Consider the following 20,732-nt stretch of genomic DNA (forward strand, 5'->3'; position numbering starts at 1 on the left):
AGAAACAACCTTATGTTTCTCCAAATCGCTTGTCTTCTTATGCGTTAATACACTGCTAATTTGCACATGCATTCTCCCATGGAAAAATTCTAAATTTTGGAAGTATTGAGAATAAAGATATTCATATTGAATGCTTTTATATGGGTGGTTCATCTTACATGTTGAATTAATTGAAGCACTTAGATACAAGAATCTTGACCAATAAATATAATTTTTCAACTTCAATCTTTTTGAGTCATTGTTACCATTTCTTCTTCTGCATCTTGTAATCTTAAATCAAAGCTAGGGTTTTATAAGAAATTTGCAAGAAAAATCTAGCATCGACAATCTACCTTTGGAGTTTTGAAATACAAACAATAGTACTCGCTTGTTTTTCGCTGTTACCTTCATTAAACCGAATAAGAACTTCAACTGTAAGTTTGCCTATAGTTTTCTTTGACAACGTCTTGCAAAGTTCAAAGGCATTTATGCAATTTTTGTTGCTTGCTTTTTAGCAAAAGTAGAAATATTTGCTTCCCAGAGACAGCAATACAAAAGAAAATATGAATTTCTATTTACTTGTGTTTCAATAGATTGCAATAAATATGGAGTCACGTGATACATGGCAATATTAGTGCGTACAGAGCCTTTTGGCATCTTTACATCAATACTTTTGACATATTTATCATTATCATAGGTACAATTATTTCTTTGATAGGTGCGTAGAATTAGTTCTTTGATATAACATGAGCATAGGTGCGATTTTTTCTTTAGTTATATTGGCCTACCTCAGATTCTGGGTAATTTAATCAGGGTGACAAGATTTAATCAAGACCCGATTCGACCTTTAGAAACAAAGGACAAGAATTCTTTCAATTCTATTAATGTCATGTTTTTGCAACTTGTAATTCAAATATTTTGTAGCTTTTCGAAGTGAGCATTGCTTCTTATTGATTTATTTCTTATTGAAGTAAACCTGCTATTTCGATCCGATAGTTCATTTAGCGATGCTCCTTCTGATTAGAGTCATTGCCTCAAAAGGGGCCATCTTGAAACATTAAATCATTGATTGTTTTCATTCTTGGTCTGTTTATTTATTGATGATCAAAAATGAAAAACTTTTTTGCTGATCTTCCCAAATCCTTGTTACAATATAACGGCGTAACTATGAAAAGCTGCATAAGTTACTGGGTAACGAATGAAAAACCCCTGACTTACATTAAGTGCTACCTATCAAGCTTTTTTAATGCTATCAAATTATTACGCCAGTAACATTCAATCTGTGCTGTCTTTTTGGTTCTTCTGTCTTTCAGCCTCCAGCTTTGAACTGTATGAGTAATGTGAAGTAAGTGATAAGACTGACGAAAACCTGGAGAAATGAAGAAAAACGTTTACAAGCAGAGAAAGGGCTTAGCTTGAGAAAGAGTGCCATTTTGCAATAGTGATTCAAATGAAAGGTACAATCCTTAACGCTCCTGTGATAATAGGGTTTTTGTGCAAACAGAAAGTGGCGCTATTGCTTCCAAATTATTTGAGTTAAGACAAACTGCCAGTTAAATATTGCAAAACATGGCGCAATCTTTATGAGGTGGTTGGGTTGAGTTATAAGTAATGTTCAATTAAGTTGAAATTTGCGAAAACAGTTCCTTTTTGCTTCTTTCCTCTGGCCTAAGATTCGTAAGTAGCTTTACTTCTAAGTACTCTTCTGATTTCACATACCGAAATAACAATTGACTTGTACAAAGGAACAAGTTTCCAAATCGTCAAAGAAATCGGATGGATTGAGATTTCGTGTAGTAACATCACCAGCTGGAAAAAAGGAGAAGCAGTTTTTGGTGCATAATTCCAGAGATTCAATGCTACATTTTCAAGTATAAAAAGTATTGATTTGGACAAAAGTTATGTCGTAAATTCTATCAGAAACCATGTCTTCTTAATTACTTATCATTGAAGTCGACTCGCGGTTTGGCGGAACTTGCTGCATAGTTTGCGGAAGGGGCTTCAAGCTTAAAGCTACCCCCCCCCCCCCTGCACCAGCTTTGTGGAGCCTCTTTTCAATAAATATTCTCACAGGTTGCCACAGAAAAGGTAAATTGATAGATGGTTGCAGATTGTAAATAGTTACTTTTTACATGAGACAGGAATTCTTTACGATATTCTAGAGAAATATATATATATATATATATATATATATATATATGAATTTGGTTGCTCAAAATTTTTATTTATCATGAAAATGGCGTGCTTATTCTTGTTGTCTGCTTTTGCCTTTGTAAAAGACACAAAATTTCACCAAAGTAGGCACTGATTGACGTTTGAGAAGAATCGTACGCAACCTGTGCGTGAGATTCCAGATCAACTTCGTCAGCACTCATTGTGGCAACGTATTCACTGATGCGCTGTCCCTATAAAAAACAATGTTAGATAGCATATGAAATCTGTAGAAACAATACGGAGAAAACACCTCTTTGCTTGGAAATGATACAAAAATGACAAAATTCAGACATACATGAGCATTTAAGACAATCAATAGATACAAAAATGGCATAATCAACCTGTCAATTAACAATTGACCAGTCAGTGAGCGTGATTCCACTCACACGCTTATTGATTGGCTGATTCCACCCACTGGCCTAATGATTGGCTAATTTTTATTGACATATGGTTTAAGCCACTTGTATCTGTTGATTGCTTTTTAGCAAGCAGTGAGACAGCACACCAGTTTTCTTGGTGTGTTGTATCAAAAACAAAAACATATAATTTGCCCTGCTTTGTGAAGTTTTTTTGTCACAAAGACGGCAAGGAACCGAATTTTCGTGCCGTTAACTGCCAGTGCAGGTTACAGTGGTTTTTCTAAATATTTATTGTTTAATACAGAGAAAGTAAAGAGCAAAAGTGGAATTTAGATAGAATTTGACAAAATATACCCTGGGTACAAGAGCCTCAGTGAAATGGATGGTCTTTCAGTTTTAGGGAAATTTTTTTATCTGTCTAGAGCTGCTCAAAATGGAATGTGCTTGTCTTACCTTGTCAACAACTTTTGATGCACAAAATGAGATGAAAAATAGATTGCCAACAGAGATAAAGGCGCGATATGCGGGCCCCAACTTGTTTATGGAGTGTCCCTTAGAGATATAGAACACGTTATACAAATGGAAACAGCAGAGAACAACATCGAGAAGATAAACGCACAGAGCCATGAATCCAATGCAGTCATCGGTTCGAGAAACCAGTCCCTCTAGCTTCTGATACTCCTCACGAATGTATTTGATGCGACTGCGGATCTTGTTGCAATGAATTGCCTTGACTGACGTGAGAAACTGGTCGAAAATCAAGCAGAGGCTGAGGCAAAGGGCACAATAGAGGTTGACTGGGAGGAGCCAAGCCACAATGAGATAGGTATACCCTATGATGTAGAGTAACTTGATGGGGATGCAAGGATTGGTAAATGGTTCGTAGGTTGCAGTCACACTATAGTGGTCTTCAAAAAAGGGCAGAAATGACACAACTATAAACATGGTAATCTTTATGATTGCTGTAGCCAGTAGGAAAAATAGGATTAGCCGTGAAATCTTCAGGTACCGTCGGTTCAACTTTTGATCAGCAGTATCCATGTACCGTTCAATCTGTATATCATACTCATGAACGAGCTCTTGTAGGCGGGATATCTTTCTTCCATACCTGTGACCAATAAAAATACAGTAAAAAGCCTGAATTGCTGATTTCACGGTCCACAGGAAGTACTCATACTTGAGAAAGCTCGGGTAGGGAGTGTTGCTGTTAAAAAGACACGGTAGCAATCGTATCACAGACACCAAAATGAGTAAAGCAACCCCAACAGTGTAGGCTCTTTCGATTTTATGCCTGGTTCCAATCTTTGTTATAAGAGGACATGTTGACCCATACGTCAGGCCAAATATTTTCATTATGTTGTGCATTGGCACGACTCCTCTTCGAATTATCCAACTCAATGTACACAGTTGGCCATTGCAGTGTACTATCGGCATTATGGACGATTTTTGTGTCTCTGATTTCTGCATAGATAGCTTGACGGCTAGAGCCGGTGTAGTAGCTACTGCTTTCTTGAATTGATGAATCTTTTACCACAGATAGGTCTTTGTCTCTGCACATGCAGAGAGCATGCTGATTACCTTATACTACACTGCTTGAATATTAAAGAAAACAGCTGCTCATGTGCAATTGCAAATCAACGATTTCCTAATTATTAAGATTAGAAAAGAAAACAAATGGTGAATAAAAACAATGCATGACCCTATTAGACTTTTTAATTTGAGCGTTTGTTTTGCATTCAGTTAGTAAAAACTGACATTGCCAAGTGATTACAAATGTGATTTGAACATGGCCTCAATCAAAGGATAGATGTTTTTGAAGACGGAAGAATATACAAGCAAAATACTAATTACTTTGCTCTAACAATCATTTTGACTTAATTTGTTTTCTTTTATCAATCCTGTGTTTGATTGGCTCTGTCATACGGCTGCCCAATCTCGCTTTTTCAATTGAATCTAAAACAGTTATTTTTGTAGGACTTAAAAAGCCTTGACAAATGAAGGGTTTAATTTAAGCGGAGACTTTGAGTGCAAAATACTGACAACACCGCTTGAAACTGCTCTAAGGCAAAGTGATTTTATCTTACAAAAAGCACTGGGCAAGACTCATAGACTGGTTAAAGTTCAATCGAAAAAAGTATCGAGCATTTTAAAATAAGATGTAATGACCATAATGAAGGGGCAGATTTTGGCATTATATTTGATTAGAGAGAGACTAGAAAATTTGTTCTTAAACTTCTTGAAGATAGTTGATTAATAATTAAAACGAGCAGCTGTCATGCCTTCTAGAGGCTCAAATCTAACAAAGTCTCCTGATTGTGTAATTAGATGAATTGGCTTGTATTATAGAAGGAAATTGGTCAACATCACGCCATAAGCACAGCGAAGTTACTAAAGAGAGTTTCAAGATTGAAAGACAAGGTTGTCTAGCAATCACTGTAGTTTGCAAAGAGTTAACGGTAAGTTTTCATGAATCCACATCTTTATTTAGCTGTTGAACGTCTCTTGTAAGTCAAACACACGAGTGAATGTTTTAGCTTGTTTATTTCTTTAAGTGTTGCAGCTTGTTGGTTTAAACATTACAAGAAAGATCTCTGCCTTTTAGTCATGCTCAGAATAGCTGCGATAGTGCAAGTCAAAGGGCAATTAGTTCATTTTCATGTTCAGTGCTATAGCAGCCGAAGGGTTGGTCTTCAACGTTTCTTTTGATATGTAAAAATTTGATTAGTTTGAAGGACAGCATTTTCTTCACTGCTGTTCTAATAAAATGTTGCTTTTAAAAAAACACGTACAAATTGCGTATGTAGTAATAGACTGTCGATTTTCGGGATCAGCCACTTTCTTTGACCAAGTTTGTTTGTCTTTATTTGACTTTCATCTGATATTAAATTGTAAAAGTTAGAATCTTTATGACTTGTAAGGAAATGGTTGTAAGCACAACTATAAAAAACAAGGACCACGAAGTCTATCAAATCAAAGTGCAGCAGTTTCATTGGCACTCAGTGTGCAGGGCCTACACCACGAATTTGAAAGGGGAGAGGCCAAGGCTAGCAAATGTAGGGAGCCAAGGCTTTTTCCCCTTTTACTGCAGCTTTAAAACTACTTGCTTCGCAGAAACGTGTGGGTCATGGTCCCTCTTCCCCCCGGTGGAGTGGGCCCTGGTGTGATTAGCATTTTTCAAAGGGATCGGTGTGATTCCATGCTACGTGTTCATCAGGGCTCAAAAAGAGTAAAAAACAATTTGTGATATAGTTTTGACTTGCTTGGGGGATTATCGATCCCCAGTCCATATCTTTTAAAACCTGTAGTGATTTTCAACTGTTCGGCAAAAGTATATAAATGGAAAGATGGTTCTCACCAAGAGTTCAACTGGTTGTTGCTACTTCGCTACAGTCAGTAAATGGAAGAAGCCATTTTCCTACCTATTGGTTGCTTTATAAGACTGTAAAAGCTCCTGTTGGCCTCACTGAGAGCTTTTTTATAAGTTTTGTAACTCGATATAGATGACCCACTCCTATTTGGGTTCCAAACGAGGCTATGTGTGTGATTTGCAGGATTGAAAGCAGACATAACCTAAACCAGTATGCGAATATATTCTTTGCATTGTACAACAATACTGATATGAGTTCCGGCTTAAGGAAGGGATTCATGTAATTTTCTCTTTCATTTGATTACATGAATTGTCCCCTGCCCCCTCTCAACCAATCTGAATCTAAAAACAAGTGGATTAAAGCAAGCTTAAAATGAAATTTATTTCAGCCTGTTAAGTATGATACCAGATTATTAACATCAGCGCTAGCAAACTCATCTCTCTCAATGAGTTGTATTACTTTTTTGCAAACTTTTATTGCATAGGGCTGGAAAACGTTTCTTAACAAAGGATTCTATTTGGACGAATAAGTTTAAAAAAAACACAGGTAAAAGCCCGACTGTCACTTTAAATAGAGCGTTTTTTACAATCGAATCTAAAATGGGAAGTAAATTCTAGAAGTCATAAGTTATTTTTCATTGCTCTTTATCAATTTTGTTGGTACGGCGGTGCATTTTCTTTAAGAAATCAAGGCAAATATTTATCAAACCTTAAGACTAACATGCGGAAGCTTAGATATTAGAAGAAGTCAACAGATGGCAAAGGGCTTCTGATTTTAGGCTCTTATTCCAGAACATCGTCTTTTTTTGTGGATCTTTTAGAAAGTTGTTTGATTAAGTAACAGATGTATCGACAGTTGATACCTACCTATATTTTAAATATCATATTAGGCTGATATTAGTTAAAACTTATAAAAAATGATTGGAGATCTAGCAATTTTGTATCTATACACCTAATCTCATTGATATGTGAACGAAATTTTTCGATAGGAGACTCTTGATGGTAACTAGCATGATGCATGTACTTCCTGCAAAGATTGAGCCAGTAGAAGAACAAATCAGTGAGACAATTTTTGAGAAAACTTTCCAGCGCATATTCACCGCCTTGAAGATATTTGGTTTCAGCCCAACTGTACCAAGTGTTCTGAAAACTAGAGATCGACGGTGTTCGGCATGGCAAGTTCTGTCCCTCTGCTACGGCGGTGTAATACTTTTGTATTCCATTTTGAGTATCATTCGCACGTGCTATGGCATGGTTTTTGGGGAGTCTGGTTTTCTGTTTTACTTGCGACTTTGCATTGCCGTCTGGATGACACGCTGCTTTCTGCATTCCTTTATTGTCATGAAAATCATGACAAGCAACAATGGTAAGAGAAGTAAGCTCTTTGCCATTGTCAAACAGCTAGATGAAAACATTGGCAGAGACACAATGAGGAATTGCAAAGAAGAAGTTGAGCGGTATAAACGACGTTCGAAATTTCTGATTATAATTATCTTTGGCGTGGTCATCATGAGCACGACTTCGATTGCTACAGCGTTGTTCATTGGTGATTCAGGAAAAATGTTCGTATTGACTCTACTGTATCCATTTCAAGATCAGGTAGCTTACAAGCTCTTGTATATCTTCATGACTCTGCACATGAATGTTGCATGGATGGCACCAAATTTGTTGTACGACTCGGTATGTGACAGCCTCGTTTTAAAACTCAACTTTCTTGAAGATAACCTGGCCTCTCTTAGTGAGAATCTCACAGTTCGCGACCATATAAGTGAAATACGCCAAATGTATTTAAAGATGACACGGCTGGTTGGGGAAGTTGATGCGATGTTTGGTCCGATGGTTATGTTCGTGTATGTGTTTGACATAGCACTCTTCTCCTTGAATCTTTACATTTCGTTGTATGTAGCAAGAAGCTTCCTTGAGCATTTCTGTGTATGGTTTTGGATATTGGGGGCATTGGTAAACCTTCTAGTTGTCTCATTTGACGCATCACGTGTGGTTGAAAAGGTAAGTCTTTTACAGTCTTTGATTGTTCCAATAAACAATAAATTGTTACGAGGGTGAGCATAAGTGATGGAAACAAGTAAAGCAAACGTCTTAAATGACGCAGACTCTTTATTTACTAAACAACAGTTCTTTAATCTTGCAATCTAGAAGTCACTCATTCTTATCAAGGAAGATAAAGCTAATAAAATAGATTTCACTGCCTAGTTTCAGAGCTAAGAGGAACACTACCTTTAAAGACTCAATGTAACAATGAGCCTTTGCGAGGGCGGCAAATTATCCAGGCAACAATCCAAACAATGGCAGTAAACTTCTACGGATTAACATAATTGATTTCGGACTGTCTGAAAATGCATTATGGGATGCTTGCGTAGCGCAATGGCTCATTGCTAGCAAAGAGTCTTTAAGCTTTAATATCTATTCGCTCAAGCGCCAGAAGTCTTAGTAAATCTTTTCAAATTGATTATATCGTGGTATGATAGAGTTGCAGAGAAGATACCACTTGATCAAGTTTGCTTCTTTTACAGGGTAAAGAGGTCGTCGAGCAATTACAGCGACTTTCTCCTAAAGGTGCAGACTCACAAGCAACTGCTGAGGTTTGAATAAAAGTATTCATAAATCACATACAATCATCACCCAAATGAGTATTGGTTCTAATAAATTTGTTTAATTAAGGTTTTAGAGACTGGGAATAAGATTAGATAGTAGAGAAAAGAACAAAGGATATGGATACGCTGCAGGAAAAATCTAATTGAAGTTGGGGGGTGGGGGGATGTTTGGTGCTGAATTTACTGGTGCTGGGTAGAATCTCTCTTTTCTACGGACAAGGTAGCGATGTAGCCTAAACCGCAGACTTTACTTGAGGTTTGGTATGGAGGAGAAGAGAGGATGCTCGTTTGATATTCAGATATGATAAATAGAAAATGGCATCAGAAGCAAAAATGATGCTTCTCTTTTTGTAGGTAGTCCAAATTAAGTAGATAGCTATCGAGTCACTGCTATTCTTAAATTGGAATGTCATTGTTAAATAGTTTTCAGAGGCTTCCAAGCAATTTCTGAGAGGTCTACAAGATAACTGAACCTGGCTATCACATTCTGAAGGGAGAAAAAGTGCAATTCATTAGCCGCATTTTATGTAATAGAGTTATGTCGTTACAGCTTCGGATAGATGTTCTGCCACTGTTGGCGTCTAGCGAGACTTGATTCTGCTCTTCTGTGCCCTCCTTGTCTCAAAAAAACATTTGTCAGCTCGTTTTGAATTGTTTCATGTTTGGTTCTCAAAGAGATCTACGTTTCTGATAATGTACAACCTGGGTACCACTAGGCCGATATGTGTACGGCTGGGTTATTATGGTTTATATTTAATGACCATACTTTTTGACCGAATTGATAATGACAAAAGGAAGTTTCAACACTTCATGTTACTTTATTGCATCATGCAATTTCTCGTTAAGAATGAGGGGTGTTCGATATCATTATATGTACTATTCATCGCCCTTTTATTTTGTATTGACAAAGCAAGTTTTCCATGAGCAGTTTATCACAATATGTTTCCTTCGCAGCTGTCTCTGTTACTGTTTCATCTTTCGGGTGAACCCATTGTGATGACAATATGGAGTCTTATTCCTCTCTACAAATCTATCATCGTATCTGTGAGTACCATTTTCTTAAAATCTTTCTTTGATTTCTTTTCTACGTATATCATAAATTACGGATTTCAATACCATTAGATGTAATTATAGAAAGGGTCTTGGCTTAAGTCATTTGGCAGATTTGCGATTTTTAAGAAAGCACTTGTGCTTTACAAAATTTTCACTTCTTTAAGGTAATACACCGCTTGTGCTAATACAAGAAGCATTCTGTGAGATATAACTAGCGTAACAAATATTGATTAAATATCTAACTCTTGCGTCGTCAAAATTGAATTGAAACGTGGCATTGATGCACTTTGGATCCACCGAAAACAAGCGGTGACAATCATGAGACCCAGCGCACATCCTTGTTGTACCTTCTCTCTGGTGTGCTCTCAAACTGAAGTTAATATTAGTATCGTTTTTTCTACAGGTTTTTATCAGCCTGATAACCTACTTTACTCTTCTGTTGCAATTCAAATGAAGGCCAGAAGAATGCCCAGAAAAGAGGGTTCTCACTTTGATGGTCAAAGCTCACATTGGATGAAGCCATTTACTGTGTCTGAAATTTAGCTGAACTTCCTTGCTCTTTCGTGTTCTTACTTTAAGCATTCATTTCGAATGAGCGTTATTCTAATGACAAAGCTTTAAATCAAAGTCCAATATTTATAAAAAATTTTATTTCATTTCATAATTATTCTGGAAGTAATAGTAATAATCGTTTCAAGATTCACTTTCCCACTTCTTATGTCTTCAATGTACGGGAAGACGAAACATATTAACAGTCAATTTAATCTATGATGTAAATTTAAATTCTGTTAACTCTGGTTTTTTCTATCTTATCTAGTAATTGTAATAGATTACATATTATTATTTCTCTTATAATTTACCGGTAAATAAGGATAATTATAGAATATAATCACAAAAGCTATAAGAAAATTTATTCTGCCTGATCCAATTGGTGAAAGTCGATATAAACTTAACATGTTTGCTTTCATGTAGAATTTATTCACACTGAAACCTAATATTATTGATTCTCTTGAATTTCTATCTACTTTTCCTGATTACATTAGAACGACAATAATCAATTATTTGCTGCAGTATCGTCTCTCCTGGCTTTTATTCTGCTGCCAGTATTCCGGTGATTCCCAGTATTTAGTATAAGTGTCTTCATTGCACCTCGAAACCGATTGTCACAGACCCCATAAATTTGCACGTTATCAAAGAATTCAAGGCCTTAAGTGTCAAGTAACATATATCACGTGGTCATTGCCTCGGTTTATGTCAGCAAGCTTAAGTAGTGTTATGGTGAACATTGGGCACATGATTTGTAAGGTATTTTAGTTTTGAAATCTGAAATAACGTTGATTTCCAGTATGAAACATGAAATTTTGTGTGAGAATTTCTCATTTGATAGAAGCAGCGACTCAAACAGTGAGAATGAGTTCTTTTTGAGATGTTAAGATATCGTATTTCTTCGAAAAAACGTCCGGGGCTTTACTTTCATTTTTCAGTCATAGAGGAGGGGTGTTTGGTATAGGAAGGGGGGGCCAAATTTGGTTCTCACGATCCTTTTAAAAATAAAAATAAATAGCATTGTGTACAGGTAGGTAAAGTGATAATTTCTATAAAGTTATAATCAATAGAGACAGTTGCTGGAGCTAAAATAAAAGTTAGCACTTTAAAGTTTATCTGGTGAGAAATGTTTAATCAAAATATTTTCCCACTGGTGATGATTCTTAAATCACTATATTAAAGTTGTGAAAGTTTCCAGTTTGGCTCTGGAAAAGGCAAGAAAAATTACTTCTCTTCAGAATACTTCCTGAGGATGCTATTTAATAAAAAGCTGTTAAAACGGATAGAATAGTCTTTCTAGCATCGGCTATGATGGGATACGTAGAAGTGTTCTAAGCCAAAGAAGAGATGTGTTATAAAAACATTTTCCGGGAGATGACAACTCCCACTATCACCCTCTTAACGTGTTCTAGTTACATCAAAGAGCGAGCAGCAAATACGTGCCTTATTTCATACCAATAAAAAGGGGCTCAAATTAGGGACTGTGAGCCCCAAAATCTCCAACAAGTCGGTCCCAGACTAAACTTTTATTGTGAAACGTCGTTTTCTTTCTACGTCTTTGAGACTGGGTGGCAGCAAGGAATATTGTTCTATAGATAAGCGCTAAAAAAACTGCAAAAAACGTTATGAAAACTGCAAGAGATATTATGGAAGGAGTGGGTCCTAACCAATCTGTGGAGCTTCTCTGTCATTTGTCCTGTATGTCAGTGAAAAACTACGAGATATGGCGACTATCCGAACCCCGCAAGACTACCCGCATCCCGCAAGACTACCCGCATCCCGCAAAGTTATTCCTATTTTGAAAAAGATAGAAGAACTTATTTTTTGTCACCTAATGTACCTAAGACTGCGTGTTCATCGACATGTCATGAAATAACAGTAAGACTAGAGTAGGAGAAATCCATTGAACAACCGAATGTTCTTGTTATGGAGTCTCTAGGAGGCCAGCAGAGCCAAAGAAGATGTCTTAAGATTCCATGTAACCTTCCTAGTAATTTGCATCTCTATAGCATGTCTGAAGGCCCCTTAAATGCTGTATCCTCTTCACAAGAGACTTCAAATATTACTTTTGGTACATGTTCGTCTCACGTTTGTTTAATTGCTCCCAAAAGAACCAGTTGAGTAAAATAGAAGATAAATGTATCTTCCGGTGCCTTTAGTTCCCCCTCCAATGTACCAATCATGAAATGTGAAGTAATGTCATCCTTCCTACTAGCGCTTCATTCATTTTTTCATTATTGAATTGCAAAAATATCTTTTATAAATATTTATTGCATGGGGATGGAAAACACATTCGCAAATTTTTCAAAACTGTGTTTTTATTGTGAAATGAACGTTAAATTTTCCCAAGTAAAAACGGATGGTCACGTTATTTAGAGTTTTTTGCAATCAGATCTAAAATGATAAGTAATTCTCAACAATTAATTTTATCAATTCTCTTTGTAAGGCGGTACACTTTTCCTTAACAACTGAACAAATATTTATCAAATCCTTACAATTATCTGAGGTAGCTTAAATATTGAAACTATTGAGAAGTATTCAAGAGATGATAAACAGTCAAAAAGATTCTGTCTTGATCGTCACTGGAATTCATGTAGTTGAAGCAAAGATGGAGCAAGTGGAAGAACAAATCAGTGAGACAATTTTTGAGAAAACTTTCCAGCGCATATTCACCGCCTTGAAGATATTTGGTTTCAGCCCAACTGTACCAAGTGTTCTGAAAACTAGAGATCGACGGTGTTCGGCATGGCAAGTTCTGTCCCTCTGCTACGGCGGTGTAATACTTTTGTATTCCATTTTGAGTATCATTCGCACGTGCTATGGCATGGTTTTTGGGGAGTCTGGTTTTCTGTTTTACTTGCGACTTTGCATTGCCGTCTGGATGACACGCTGCTTTCTGCATTCCATTAATGTCATGAAGATCATGACAAGCAACAATGGTAAGAGAAGTAAGCTCTTTGCCATTGTCAAACAGCTAGATGAAAACATTGGCAGAGAAACAATGAGGAATTGCAAAAAAGAAGTTCAGCGGTATAAACGACGTTCGAAAATTCTGTTTATAATTATCTTTGGCGTCGTTATCATAAGCACTACATTGGTTGCCGCAGCGTTGTTCATTGGCGATTCGGGAAAGATGTTCCTACTGCTGCTGTACCCATTTCAAGATCAGATAGTTTACAAGCTCCTATATGTCTTCATGACTCTGCACATGAATGTTGCATGGATGGCACCAAATTTGTTGTACGACTCGGTATGTGACAGCCTCGTTTTAAAACTCAACTTTCTTGAAGATAAACTGGCCTCTCTCAGTGAGAATCTCACTGTTCGCGACCATATAAGTGAAATACGCCAAATGTATTTAAAGATGACACGGCTGGTTGGGGAAGTTGATGCGATGTTTGGTCCGATGGTTATGTTCGTGTATGTGTTTGACATAGCACTCTTCTCCTTGAATCTCTACATTTCGTTGTTTATAGCAAGAAGCTTCCTTGAGCATTTTGGTATATATTTTTGGATACTTATGACATTGGCAAACCTTCTAGTTGTCTCATTCGATGCATCACGTGTGGTTGAAAAGGTAAGTCTATGAGTGCCTCTTATTGGTGAGATACCAGTGACAAATAATTTTATACGATGACGAGCAAAATTGATGGAAGCACGATAGCAATCGTTTTAAGCTTTAGATTAGGCAAACACTTCTATCTAACGTTTAATTCATTATATCATATTCTTTAGGTTTGCAGTCTAGAAAATCAACTATCTCATCGAACAAAGTAAGGTTCAAAGAAAATCGACAAGGTTGATTTGTTTGAAGCTAACTAGAATTTATCCTTCAAGCTTCAATAGCCATTCTCCAGAAGTGCTAGTTGACCAAAGACAGTTCTTTTCAAAGTTGTAAGATATAGTAGAACAAAGGGTATAATTGGATCAATTTTACTTTTTCCCAGGGTAAAAAGGTTGTCGAGCAATTACAGCGACTTTCTCCTGAAGGTGCAGACTCTCAAGCCACTGCCGAGGTTTGTATAGAAGTATCCATAAATGAAATATAAGCAACACAAGAGAATAGTAATCTTGAGACTAGTCCTAATCATTTTGTTTACATTCAGATGGAAAGGATAGGAATCAGATTCAATAAAAAAAGAGAGGAACATGGCATTGACATAGGATTAAGATAAAACTCCGAGTGATTTGAGGCAGGAGGAAAGGTGTCTGGCCCCGCTAATTATATTGCCTAAGATCACTTGCTTTTTATAGATGGCTAAAGTGATTCATATTTGATCAAAAATAGTTAGAGTCAGCAACCAGAAAAATGCTATTCTTTTGAAGGTAGCCCAACTTTACTTGCAGTCATTTTTATTGAAAAATTGCCTTTTCAAGTTGTTATGTTTTTTTTATTTAGGCAATTAAAACATTAAGGCTAGGCAACAGCTACTTCATATGATGCCATTCATAGAGAGAAAAGACACAAGGTCATCGAGCTACCCCTATAAATGGCACTTACAATATATTTAACCATTTTGTCACTCAAGCCAACAAAGGGAAAAGTTGTTATGTCGTTGTTAAATCGTTTTTCAGATACTTCTAATTGCTTTTTTATGAAATTTATGATATAAATATATTTGTTTGTTGTCTTTTGAGGGAAGAAAGGTGCAATGCATTAGCCCCATTTTAAGTAATAGAGTTCTGGTGTTAGATGTTCTGTTATCGTTGTCGTTAAGCGCTCTCCCGTGTCTTACTTTTTCAATAAAAAATACACCTGTCAGCACAATAAAATAAATTCAAGAAAGAGAGATCTTTAAGAATCAATTTTTATGAACTTTTAGTTCTTGATCAAATTTTGTTTTCAGATAGTACTATTGCTCTGTCTTTTATTACCTTTCTTTCTTGACGAATTGACTTCTGAATTTCAGGATAGAATGATCCAATTTACCTCGTGTCATACACGTCGAGGTGTTTTTGACTGTATTCACGTATCACAGGTTGCCTAGGGGCAAAGAACACTGCCAATTTGACAAATATATTACCTATCCAGATTCGCTATTTCCACCCAGTTTATTACTTTGCCTTGCAGCTGTCTCTGTTACTGTTTCATCTTTCGGGTGAACCCATTGTGATGACAATATGGAGTCTTATTCCTCTCTACAAATCTATCATTGTATCTGTGAGTAGCATTTCCTTCAAATCTTTCTTTGATTTCTTTTCTTCTTATATCTTAACTTACGGATTTCAATACCTTTAGATGTAATTATAAAAATGGTCTTGGCTTAAAGTCATTTCGCAGATTTGCGTTACAAAAGAACACACTTGTGCTTAACTAAATATTCACTTGCAATGCATAAGAATTTCTCTCAAACCCACTATACCTCTTCATTTTTATTTAAATATTAAAAGATCAGGACAAAGATATCATCAATTTTTAATACTTTCAGAAACACACTTTATAAATTCTCCTTATGTCGACTCAAAATGCATCTTGTAAGATTTGACATAGCGTACTCAATATTGGTTTAACATTTAACTTTTCCATCAGCAAAATTGTATTGAAACGACGCGCTTTGGTTGCACCGGAAATAAGTAGTGACAATTATGGGACCCAGTGCACATCCTTGTTGTACCTTCTCTCTGGTGTGCTCTCAAACTGAAGTTAATAACAGTATTGTTTCTTCTACAGGTTTTTATCAGCCTGATAACCTACTTTACCCTTCTGTTGCAATTCAAATGAAGGCCAGTAGAATGCCCAGAAAAGAGGGTTCTCCTTTTCATTAGCAAAGCATATATTGGATGAATTCCTTTTGCTATGTTGGAAATATAGCTGAACTTTCTTGCTAGTTCGCCCTCTTACTATACGGAAAATGAATGACAACAAACACTTGCCTCCTAATAGGCCTCAATGTTTTATATTACACCCTTGCACGTTGATGAAACATTCGATTTGAATTTCTGCTCTTAATGATCACATTCTTTCAAGAATCAGTTGAGGCTTGGAAAGATTCTTACTTCGAACTAGAATATTATCAATAACAAGTTTTATTTGGTATAATTATGATACTAAGAGCAGAAGGCAGTTTACTTACGTCATATGCTGTTTTTAGTATGTAATAATGAAGGCTTGTACTCTTTTGATCGAATGATGGCTGCTTTAAGTTCCTAGTTGAACTGAATATGTACATGAAGTACAAGGAACATTTGGAAATGTACTGTTAATATAAAAGACAACTTTTTTAAAGGCTATTTGGTACAATAAAGTAGCTCAATTGTATTATACAAGGATATTTCATATCATGATATCACTTTTAAAAATTTACCACAGTGAAGAATTAATTACATTCGAATGTCAATTTACATATGCTTTCTATTTTTTTCTAATTAACCTGACCTAATTGGTAAAAGTCTATATTTCAGCACAATACAAACTTAACATGTTTACTTTCATGTAGAATTTATTCACACTAAAACCTAATATTATTGATTCTCTTGAATTTCTATCTACTTTTCCTGATTACATTAGAACGACAATAATCAATCATTTGCTGCAGTATCGTCTCTTCTGGCTTTTATTCTGCTGCCAGTATTCCGGTGATTCCCAGTATTTAGTATAAGTGTCTTCATTGCACTTCGAAACCGATTGTCACAGACCCCATAAATCATAGGGTTTATAAAAGTATTCAAGGCCACAAGTGTCAAAGTAACAAATATCACGTGATCATTGCCATGGAATGCGTCAGCAAGCTTAAGTAGTGTTATGATAAACATTGGAAACCAACATATCGCATAGGCAATTACAGTGGCGAACATGACCTTTGTAACATGAATTTCATGAAGACTTAACTGCGTATTATCCCCCTCATTATATCTGCGTGCATTTCTATCCCTTTGCTTCGCTTTGATTTTCTCTGATATAGCTATTACAGCAGTATGCCTGCCTTCATTAATAACTGTATCGTTATCCACCAGTATCCCAGCGCTTGTACCAGGAGACGCATTGTAACCGTTCTTTAAATCAGGCGTAGGTCCAACGGCGTTTTTAGCTGCACTTGGTCGCTTCAAGCCTTCCTTACCACTTTCCAATCTTCTTTTGTAGCTCTTCAAAGCTCTAATCAGTCTTGCATAACAATATGATATTATAGTGAAAGAGACAGCTACGATGAAAAAGTAGAACACGGAGCGGAACAAAATATTCTGACTTGACCAGTCTGCAAAGCATATTCCATGATATTTGCTGTAAGAATATTTGCCAATACCTAGAATAGGAAATGTTGAGATTATCAAAGTTGTTGACTGGATCAGTACACTGTACAAAATTGCTCTTTTGGTGGAGAAAACTCTTTCGTAAGCTTGCCATTTTATCAGTCTATAAAACCTGACAATTGCAATTGCTGTGAGAAGAAGCACGTCCATCAGCGTTGTGATTGTGTATAAAGCACCAAAAACAAGGCAAATATTCTCATTTATTGATTTCTTATCCATAATTTGGTTGTATGTCTTTACTGACAAAATAATCCCCGCCTTAAGAATATCAGCAAATGCAAGCTGAACAAGAAATATGTTATTGATGCTGCGAATTGATTTTGTGTTTGCGAAAGTGTAAATGATCATGCCATTTGCAAGAGTTGCGGTAATAGAAATCACCCCGTTTATTATTGCAGTAACCAACACAAATGTTGAAGGCATCGTTATTACACTGCTAAGCTTGGTGGAGAAGCTGCAGGTCTTTGCAACTGTCCTTTCCTCTCTGTTAGTATGAAACCTATCAATTGGTTCTTTGCAAACGAGTAGAAGAGTAAAGAGAAACTTTGCAAACGTGTAGAAGAGTATAGGTTTTGATAACTTTGTTTTCTTGTGCAATGGTTTTGCTTGTCATTTGCGTCTTGACCTTTGATAGAAGGATCCTGTGATGTTTTTGCCGTGTTTAGTGATCCTTGTTTGCCACTATGTAACTTTCCCAATGCAATAAATCTTTTATTGTATTCATTCCACAACAACACATATCTTCTCGTCCGCAAAAGTATAGTGAAAATGTCTGTATCTATAGAAAACGAGCGTAAGGCATCTTGAGCTGATTGTACTGCAACAAATACCTTGGATATGCCAATGAGAATCCCAAATATGAAAACATGCAATACTGCCTAGCAAGCATCCTCTACCGGCCAAGTCACTGTGAGAAAACTCTACCTTGCACACCTGCTGTTACAAACCCTCTAAAGCAGCATCAAGTCTCTTGTAAAGTAAAGCCTATAGTTTCGTGATTGAATCCTTAAATGTCGCCCTCTAATTTCTATAGTCGCCAACGTAGAATAAATTCAGCTGCCATTTTGTTGAAACAGGTGTGCAAATGGAATTTCATGCTCACTACGGTCTGCTTGTGGGTGTAAATGGTACAACAGAGTAGTTTATTGTAGATTCACTGAAGTTTGTTTTTTCAAACGATTTAGCTGTAGGGCACTGCCAATTTAATGATAAATAATAATAATACAGTAAAAAGGAGATCAAAGGAATCAATATTTGTCACAAAAATTTCCTGGTGCAACGATCCTGTCTTATTTTCGATCCCAGTCGTCAAAAAACGATTCCGTTCTCGATTAAATTTCAGTAGATTCATGATAAAAGCTTTCCACATAAATGAAAAAAGTTGTTTGTGAAAAAGTTCTCCGCTTTAGCTGTTGTTAAAACGCCAGTGTGCCAAGTATTTCTTGCAAAACGTTGAAAGTCTTATGGCAAAATGTTAGTCACTATTTCAAGCTCTTGAAGTCTCGATGTCTGAAGGTTATCTATTTCCTGTGCAAACTGTCCCTCAAGTCAGCAATGTTTTTGAGAATTCCTTTTTTATTTTCTTTGCTTGCCTTATCTGCTATTATTTCTGCCATCATTTCCTGTAGATTTCCTTGCTGTAGACAACAATAACTAAGTCATAAAAAATAATGGGGCTACAGCCAACCCTTCTACAAGTCACACTGATTCTATCTAAACTCATCTTACTCTTTACACCTGAGAATACATTTTACAATTTTTGGTTGGCTTCTAGTGCCCAGTCTTGTAGTTCTCTCTCTCTCTCTATGTGCCATATCCTTTCAAGACGTGGGCGAGCATGGCTTTCTACAGCTTCCTTTCCTTTGTTCTTTTTGTTCTTGTTCTTTCATTCCCCCTCTTTTTCTTTCACGTACCTGCTCTGCCATCCATTTGCTCAAACTAGTCAAGTAGCTACTTGATATAAAAATCATCAACTGTACCTTTTTCGCTCATAAACCCAACTGTTTACTTAAATATCTAGACTCTCCTTAACTTCATATTTAGCAGGCCTCCCGAAAGGCGGACAAGGAGGAAATTAGCAAAGAAGGGCTCACAGGTAATAAAACTGGCTCCCTTAGAAATAAGGACCACTAATGACATGGTAATTTCCAATCATAGAGCGGTCTAGGAAAGTGTAAAAATTCTTTGCAATTTGAATTAATTGCAAATAAAGATAATTCTATGCTGTTCAAAACAGAAGAGGTATCTGATTAGAGAAAGAATCTGAAAACATTGCTTGAGGATATTTGATGCTAAATTACCTGTATAACAAGTTTAATCAAAATTTCATACATAATTAATTTCATACATACTTTTAATCAAACCAGGAGGCTTGAAATCACTTCATAACTGTTGCTCTTTACATCCATTCATTTTATCTATTCATTGTAATTAATTTAAGATTTGTAAATGTAGTATAAATAGTAGGCTTTAATTAGCTGTTATATTAGCTAAAAAGATTGCTTCGCCTACTGTAAATAACTTTATAATAATGGAAACATTTCATTTTCAATTCAACTTAAACTACAACTACAAATCTCACTATTACAAGGTAATTTGCAATTGGCTAGCCTGGTTTTACAAGAAAAAACTATAACAATCGTAAGGTAAAAGGAAAAACTGAGAAAAATAAAATAAAATAAAACAACTAAAGTTAAAAAGGATGTAATTCCGGATTTGTCCATGGCTTATTTTTGCAACAAAATATGTAGTACGTAGTACGGATGGCAATGTTGGAAAGTTTAGAAATGAGATACTGTTTTTGTTGCTGATCGATGGAGAGAGAGTCACACATTTTGAAGAATGAATTGCAGGAATTGCCGAAGATGCCAAGAGAGCTCATAGAAAGATTAACAAAGGAGACACATTTGAACTGCCGCTGTAAACCAGATAAGAGAGGAGCATACTTGCTGTGTTTTCTTGTAGCATTTGTCTCAAGATTGGATTCGAAGCCAACAGTTAGCTCTAAAATGTAGAGGTAATTGTTGTTAGTCCTCAAGAGAAGATCAGGGCGAAGGTTTTCTCCAGTTATGATTGATGGTGAAAGAAAGCCAGGTATATCAGCGTAGATGGCAGATTCATTGACAGCTTTTAGTGACGTAGCTAGAAAGTTTAGGATGGAGTTATGTCGCCAGGTGTATAATAATAATAACAATAATAATAATCTTGTGTCTAAATTTTGTCAATCAAACTATCTGCCTGGAAAGGCAAAACTAGCAAAAGTATAGCTGCAATAGGCTCTTTGCAGCTAGGCGTCACGTGCTTGACTACCGCATAGAAACGCCTCACTGGAGAGCATGAGATCCAGCGGCCTAT

At 36.3% G+C, this 20,732-nt stretch overlaps 4 protein-coding genes across 5 annotated transcripts; 2 read left to right on the plus strand and 2 right to left on the minus strand.

Moving 5' to 3' along the window:
- Positions 1-533: 533 nt before the first annotated feature.
- LOC135695091 (uncharacterized) lies at positions 534-4,255 on the minus strand. Its single transcript, XM_065214048.2, has 4 exons — positions 3,006-4,255; positions 2,316-2,384; positions 1,699-1,788; positions 534-1,348 (listed from the first exon to the last, which is right to left on the minus strand). The coding sequence occupies exons 1-4, from the start codon at positions 4,017-4,019 to the stop codon at positions 1,289-1,291; spliced, it is 1,233 nt and encodes a 410-aa protein (XP_065070120.2). The 5' UTR covers positions 4,020-4,255; the 3' UTR covers positions 534-1,288.
- Positions 4,256-4,391: 136 nt separating this feature from the next.
- On the plus strand, positions 4,392-11,749 carry LOC135695089 (uncharacterized). The gene is made up of 5 exons (XM_065214047.2): positions 4,392-5,008; positions 6,909-7,926; positions 8,451-8,519; positions 9,486-9,575; positions 9,988-11,749. Exons 2-5 carry the CDS (start codon positions 6,919-6,921, stop codon positions 10,036-10,038), a joined length of 1,218 nt encoding a protein of 405 aa, XP_065070119.2. The 5' UTR covers positions 4,392-5,008; positions 6,909-6,918; the 3' UTR covers positions 10,039-11,749.
- A 693-nt stretch (positions 11,750-12,442) lies between these two features.
- Positions 12,443-15,931, plus strand: LOC135695093 (uncharacterized). 2 transcript variants are annotated; one of them, XM_065214050.2, is made up of 4 exons: positions 12,443-13,707; positions 14,078-14,146; positions 15,202-15,291; positions 15,802-15,931. In XM_065214050.2, the coding sequence occupies exons 1-4, from the start codon at positions 12,676-12,678 to the stop codon at positions 15,850-15,852; spliced, it is 1,242 nt and encodes a 413-aa protein (XP_065070122.2). In that variant the 5' UTR covers positions 12,443-12,675; the 3' UTR covers positions 15,853-15,931. The 2 variants fall into 2 exon arrangements, with proteins under 2 accessions (XP_065070122.2, XP_088965784.1); XM_089109658.1 differs by having other exon boundaries at positions 12,443-13,380.
- Positions 15,932-16,649: 718 nt separating this feature from the next.
- LOC135695092 (melatonin receptor type 1B-B) lies at positions 16,650-20,540 on the minus strand. Its single transcript, XM_089109659.1, has one exon. It carries the CDS (start codon positions 17,799-17,801, stop codon positions 16,650-16,652), a length of 1,152 nt encoding a protein of 383 aa, XP_088965785.1. The 5' UTR covers positions 17,802-20,540.
- Positions 20,541-20,732: the final 192 nt, after the last annotated feature.

Source organism: Rhopilema esculentum, chromosome 8 (genome assembly GCF_057945365.1).
Source record: "Rhopilema esculentum isolate cy_ngs chromosome 8, ASM5794536v1, whole genome shotgun sequence".
NCBI lineage: Eukaryota > Metazoa > Cnidaria > Scyphozoa > Rhizostomeae > Rhizostomatidae > Rhopilema > Rhopilema esculentum.